Source organism: Borostomias antarcticus, assembly GCF_949987555.1.
Source record: "Borostomias antarcticus genome assembly, chromosome: 8".
In the NCBI taxonomy this organism is placed as follows: Eukaryota; Metazoa; Chordata; class Actinopteri; order Stomiiformes; family Stomiidae; genus Borostomias; species Borostomias antarcticus.
The window spans coordinates 24,846,658-24,853,795 of NC_140241.1; the positions used below are offsets into that span (position 1 = coordinate 24,846,658).

General features: G+C 46.6%; 1 protein-coding gene across 2 annotated transcripts in view; it reads right to left on the minus strand.

The window, feature by feature from the left end:
* The window catches only part of egfl7 (EGF-like-domain, multiple 7), a 13,599-nt gene extending 7,166 nt beyond the window's left edge, over window positions 1-6,433 (minus strand). Inside the window, exons 1-2 of one of the 2 annotated variants that reach the window (XM_084441924.1) lie at window positions 6,298-6,433; window positions 341-581 (exon numbers count right to left, since the gene is read on the minus strand). In XM_084441924.1, the coding sequence (XP_084298050.1) occupies window positions 341-581; window positions 6,298-6,316 (260 nt within the window). In that variant the 5' untranslated portion in view covers window positions 6,317-6,433. Of the gene's footprint in view, window positions 1-340; window positions 582-5,104; window positions 5,232-6,297 lie in introns of those variants that run through there. The other variant, XM_084441925.1, reaches the window with a different exon arrangement.
* Between the last annotated feature and the right edge of the window lie 705 nt (window positions 6,434-7,138).

Here is a 7,138-nt window from a genome sequence, read left to right on the forward strand (position 1 = left end):
TGTGAGTAAATCAACTGAGACTGAAGAGACCATCCTGCAGAACGTCCCGGTCTATTTCAGTGTAATCGTCTAAGACAGGAGGTTGAACTCTGGTCCTGGGCCGTCAGTCTTAAATGTTTAACATATCTTATCTGGACAATCAGTATATGTCTACTAATGCGTAATGGTGAGATTGTCAAGTGAAGCGCGTTTCCCTTTCAAATAAATACCCCTAATTAACCGCTTAAGTGCTGGAGTGTAACTGAAGCCAGTGGGCCGTGACGCCCGGCCATCCCAGGACCAAGACTGACAGAGTGACAGCCCATAATAAACACAGGAAGTGTAACAAGGGAGCTATTACCCGTGGTGACCGAAGAACTGCGGAGTGCCAGCCACGTGAAGGATGAAGAGAGAGGAGGAGAGGAGGAGCGTTTGGTACATGTCTAGCTCTTTCCCACGTTCCCTCTCTCTCTCTCTCTCTCTCTCTCTGCGGGTCAGATGGAAGGAGGACGGAGGGGAGGGAGGGGACGAGGGCCGCGGACTCTCCCAACTCAGACGAGCGCGTGTTCTCACGGACCTCCGGGAGAGGCGACTCCAGCTACCTGCCACGACACGGAGAAACAAGGGAGGAGTGAAATAACAAAAATGTAGAGGCGAAGAAGTGATATTTATCATGTCTGGCACACTCTTGGCGTGAGATAATGCTCTCAACAATTAATCCAAATTCCCTACTGTATTAAATTCCTGGACACTGAAAAAAAAAGTCCACCTCCTTTAACCACCAGTCACTCACACCAGACCCCGGTCTTTGCTCCCAAACCGTTAATAACACACAAGCCCTCTCTTCCCTAGCCAGAGATGGACGTGTTCTAGTTCACGCTGCCAGACTCTCAGCTGGCTCATGTCAAGGAGAACGTTATGAGACTCCTCCGCATCACAGATCTAGCCAGCTAACCTTTTCTCGAAGTAGGAGAGCATTAGCGATCATTACGTGATGAGAGGTGGTGAGAGGTCCGGACCGAGAACATTAAACAGAGTCACACAGCGCAGACATCAGCCCCTTTTCTGCCCTGCTCAACTGCAAACATTAAGTGCTTGAAGGCAGGTAGGGGGAAGACTTGAGGACTTACAGATTGGATGTTGAAACCGTGAAAGAATTCTGGAGCGATAATTTAACAGTTAATAACAATAGCACTTTAGTGAATTAGAAACTCATATCAAGGCGAAGCTATAGCTGGACTGGAGGTGAGCCTACAGTTCAATGGTCTGTAGATAGTTGAATGGTTTCGAGCTTCAGAGATATAAAGGTCTATGTATAGGTGGGAGGTCTGAAAGGTGAACCCAGAGTTACTGTGCTGTACCACCCTCTGTTTTCTGGGTTATTCAAATGTGGCAGTGATTATCATGCAAGCACTCATGTCCATTTCACTTGACCACAAATGACCCGTTCGCCATTCTGGTACATTCACAAAGGTTATATTTAGGGGCGAGTTAAGACTGTATTCTTATTTTCATCATCTTGAAAAGCTTAACGTAGCCTAATCACCACTTTTATTTACGTTATTACGACCCTGTTTTAATTAGATTTTTGGTGAAAATTGATTTCAGCCTGCTTCCCTGGTGAGCGCTTTCAAAGATGGCGGTCATAAAGAGAATGGGTTGAGACGGTGGGCCGCGACGGGGGGCGTAGTTAACCAGATTTAGCACATTCAGGTACTGTAGCTCCATGCCTCAGAAGAAATTGCCTACTTTATGACCCACAGTAAATATGCTGTACACCAACTTTGTGCTTCATACTCTGTGTCTGAGCAGTTTGTCAGTGCTGTGTGTGTTTGTGTCCTGTGTGAGCATATGCGTGTGTGCGTGCGTGCGTGTGTTGACCTTGCTAACTGCTGGGTTAATGTTCTTTCCTAGCCAACATACTACCAGCGACGTCTGTGCCAGCCCCCCTTGGTCACAGGATGATGACCTCATCAGAAGGCCTCGTATCCGCCACTCTCCTCGCCACCAGACAGGGCGACAGGGAGAGGTGACATCACAGAGCCTGGCGGTGGTGTGGAGGCAGAGGCCCCTAGAGACCAAACTGATTTAGAGGTTCTTCACTGAACTCCTGACCTCACCTTTATACCTCCCCCGCACACAGAGACAGAGGGTCACCGGCGTACAGACTGATACACACTGGTCTGATACACTGGCCTGATACACACACACACACACACACACACACACACATCCACACAAGCACACACGGCAGTGATTTAACATCACCTCCAGGCTAACTCTATACTCTCATAGCCTAGCTCAGAAATTAACATCACCTCCAGGCTAACTCTATACTCTCATAGCCTAGCTCAGAGATTAACATAATCTCCAGGCTATCTCTATACTCTCATAGCCTAGCTCAGAGGTTAACATCACCTCCAGGCTGACTCTATAGCCTACTCTCATAGCCTAGCTCAGAGATTAACATCACCTCCGGGCTAACTCTATACTCTCATAGCCTAGTTTACAGTTTAACATCATCTCCATAATCGCCAGTAGTTTACCTTGGCCTTAGCATCTCTCTAGTTGTAATGCCATCTTCCAGGCCAGCCTATGTCTACATCAAGAAGAGCCAGCCCAGAGCCTAGTGTTACCTCCATGGTGGACCCCACTGCCGCCCTTCAAGATGTCCCGGAGCAACTGTAAGAGGAAGTCACACAGGCGAACTTAACATTTGTTGGCCAACCTAACTTCCCTTCTGAGTGTCTTTCTCTTCTATGGTCTATGTAGTATCTCACTTCTTATTGAACCTTATGGAGTGAGGAAGTGAGCCAGAGCCCAGCCATGCTCTCTTGATTTTCTGCTCAGTATATTATACGGTCCCTCTCTGCATATCAGACGGTCTGTATCAAATTAAATCAAACTTTATTTATATAGCACATTTCATACACAGAGGCACCATGCAGTAGGACGGGTCAGGGAGAGAGTTCACTCTGGCATGTTCTTTAATCTCTGAGCTAGGCTATGAGAGTATAGAGTTAGCCTGGAGGTGATGTTAATCTCTGAGATAGGCTATGAGAGTATAGAGTTAGCCTGGAGGTGATGTTAATCTCTGAGCTAGGCTATGAGAGTATAGAGTTACAGTAGCCTGGAGGTGATATTAAACTCTGAGCTAGGCTGTAGGAAGGTTCGAGTTAGCCTGAAAGTAGTCTGGCTCACAGGATGTAGGTTTTGAGATAAGCCTCTCATTGTCAGATTCAATCCCCCGACACTACAGTATTTCGCAAGAGCACCATTGAAAAGAAAGACGTTTAGCACCGCCCAAGAAGATTGTGACTGTCTTAAAGAAATACAGCACCCCCCCCCCCCCCATCTCAGAATGATAATGGGGTGCAGCCAGACCTTTCTCCAGTGCTATCACGGCGCAAAACCAACGTGTGTATGCGAGAACAGCCTGGAAGTGATAAACTCTGAGCTGGGCTGTAGGGGGGTTGGAGTTAGCCTGGAGGTGATGCTAAGCTCTGCATGACAGCATGCATGTTTCTCTGATCTCTCCTGGCCCTCCTCCCAGAGAGCTGACATGCACATCTGAGCCTGGTTCCATTCACAAACCTCCACAGCTATGACCATCTCTCAACTCAGCAGGGTGGCAAAGGAGGACAGTGCCTTTCACAGGTGTGTGTGTGTGTGCGTTTGTGTGTGTAAAACAATGTGTGTCTGTGTATAACTGTGTGTGTGTAACTGTGTGTGTCTGTGTGTGTGCATGTGTGTTGTGTCACCATGTGTGGGTGTGTGTCCGCTTTCGCGGATGTGTGCATGCGTCTTCATTCACCACGCCACAGACAAACCTCAGTTACCTCTGGGTGTGGTACCTGAGCCTGCTCTCCCTCTCTCTCTGCTCTGTGACGTGCGAGGATCTTGATCAAGGCCTGAGGCTGTGTATCTGATGACGAGACCGCTGTGTCACATAAGGCTTTAAAACTGACTACCGCTGCCAATAACCTGAGTCATCCTGCTCCCCGGAGGACACAAATAACAAGACAAGCGGAGATAGACGGTGCGAGACCCTGTGATCCCAGACTGTGAATCAATGGGCGGAATGGGTGTCACCGTTTAAGTAGCCGTCAGCGGTTGGAAAGCCAGTTGATAGTTGATCAAACAGTGATTCTTCTGAACGGGTCAAGCTAAATGGACGCCATACTGACAAGGCTTTAATAGAGAACAACTCGGGTGAAGCTGCAAACAGATTTCCTGGCCCCACGTTGTCCTCTCTGTTTACACCATCAGGGCTGCCCCCTCCCTAACCTGACACCCCCCCCCAAACCCCTGCCCCCTCTGTCCCAGGTGGTGGGCTCCATGCTGACGGATAGACAGACAGAAAGACAGGTGATTATACTTCTGAGACCTGCAGGCTGTGTGTGTGTGTGTTTGTGAGTGTGTGTGTGTGTGTGTGTGCTCTCTGAAGAGTAGAGGCTCTCTCCCTAATGACTACAGACAGGGATTCTGCGTACAGCCTGTGAGAATGTCCGTGGTCACAGGGGTCAGTGTGTGTGTGTCTCTGGGGATACACAGTCATTGGCATCCATGAGTAAAATATGTTGCATACTGTGTGTGTGTGTGTGTGTGTGTGTGTGTGTGTGTGTGTGTGTGTGTGTGTGTGTGCGCTCAAGTATTACTTTCAGTTGAATATGGTTGGAGCAAAGTGAAGTTGAGCATAGTGATGAAAGGATTGATAAGTATCCCTTGTTGAATTAAATTAAATTTATATCAAAACCACATCTCGACCTGATTAAACAAATCAAACCTAGTAACAAGATCGGTAACAAGATATGACGGATCCGTGGGCAGCTGAGACAAAACCACAACTAAAGTTGGATGAGGATTCCTGGCAGCAGTGACACATATCTACCATGGCCGACAGATGGCGCTGTTTTACTAGAACACATTACACGAATTTACAAGTGCTCTCTCTCTGTCTCTGTCTCTCTCTCTCTCTCTCTCTCTCTCCCTCTCTCTCTCTAACACACACACGCGCGCGCGCACACACACACACAAACACACACTCCACATACACACACATTAATAAGCTATCTTTCTTCAAAGTAGGTTTCAGAGATGGTAAATTATAAAACATGCAACTTACAAACAAGTTTTCTGAAAGCAATTCCAGAACGTTCTTAGCCAGTAGCCTCGTTTTATCCTAGGATAACTGTCCCATGTGTGACCAAGCAGTTCGCAATCCGATACAAAACACACTATGAAAATCATTCAAAAAGTTATAGTCCCTACATATTCCACTCGCTAAAAGAGCACTGAACATCCCATGTGGACGCGAGTATCCCTGTGTATCCAAGTAGGCTTCTACTACCGATCTCAAGGTCTCCTCGTCCTCCTTAAGGTCTCCGTGAATTGGAACTGTCAATGCGCGCATGGGGGTACCCGCGGCAGCAGCCTACCTCCTCCAGCGAGCCAGCTGGATGTCCTGCAACTGCAACAAGTGGGGGACACTCAGCGTGACGTAATTGAACTGGAATTTTACACCTGGATTTTTATGTCATCACCCATTTACGGGTTTCCCCACGGAGACACGGTAACGATTAATTGGGCATTATTGTAGCATTATTATAGCTTTGCTCTCGCTTCGGATGAGCACCTTTGCATTGGTCATCAAAATGCTATACAGGCTAGTTTTCATAACATGCAATGTAAAACAGACACCTAAAAATAGCCTGCAGGCCAATTAATTGATTGCCTGTGTGGGTATAATTGGTTATATTAGTTAAGTTATAGAAATCTGTATTAGCTTCATTCGATGCTTTAACCGATGTTGAGTGCAATCCTGTGCAATTGATTTCAGCCTATAGCCTCTCGGGATGTGAATGATATCCAGACCATCCGATTTACAATAGCCTAATCTCTCCATCACACCACACACATGATTCATTGACATTTCCCATTTAGATAAGATCTACGCTGCCAAAGGCATTTTAGAATTATGAGCTCAAATGTTCTTACAGAGCTTAATTTCTGAAGGATATCCATTTTATTATAGGCCTACGGGCGAGTTTTGACTTCAGAAAAAAGGCCTCTGATGTGGGGTGAGGTGGTCTCCGGTTGAGGGTTTGGCAAATCCGTTTTATAGCCTTTAATAGTTAATATCTTTTGATCAAATCCAAAATTTTCCTGCCAACAGATGGTTTTTGACCATGGCTAATGTTTAAAAATTGTTTAAGATACTAGGCCCCAAAAAGGTTCTTTTTACTCAAAACTGTATTAAATTATCATGGATTATTATTTCGTTTTTATCTTAAAAAATAAGTTAAAGTAATTGCTTACCCCCGAAGCATGAGGTCATTAGGTGTCACCGAGCGCGCGCTGCGCTGAGGCCATAGGGTCCAGCCACGGCCACACCAGCGACGGTCTACATGGCTCTACCATGCTAACCATTTCTTTTAAGCTCATCCCACGCTTTATTGTTAGTATAAAACCTCAACGGTTCAATTTTGGTGCTCCCCTGAACCGACTGACGAGAAATGAAATGCCTTTGGGCGTTTTTCAGTTGCTTTTTATGCAAGGCTTCCTGTGGAACGCAGGAATTGGATGGACAATCCCAAACCGGAATTCCTGTGTGTGTTTCGCGCTGATAAAACCGCTCTACTGCACAAACACTCCATCCTGCTCAAACCGCTTTGTGAATCATTTTCTGAAAGCATTCTCTTGCTCTCATTATAGACCCAGTCCCAGACATCTTGAGGGAGACGAGGATATGGGCCTTAATTTCTTAGAGTGAATCATGAGGCAATGGGATTGCAAGTTGCCTCCACTGACCTTACAGATCTCAAAAAGCATTATTGATTTCATTTAGGCTCCAACACCAGAAACTACAATAAATGTAGAAGTCTCTCTGAGTAGTTGTCAAAGGTTAATGTTGGCTTCAAAATGATTCCACTTCGAGAGAACACCTGATACAATCTTTCTGTGCAGAGTTTGCATGTTCTGCCGTTGGGTTTCCTCGTACGAAAAATATGCAGAAGAACAGATGCGCTTCAGTCTGGTGCCTGACCACAACTTGGACTGAGCACTTGGACTTGGTTCCCAGGGGCCGTGAACGATGGCTGCCCACTGCTCTTAGCTGCCCCTGGAGGGGGACGACTTGGCTGGGAGAAATGCAGAGAAC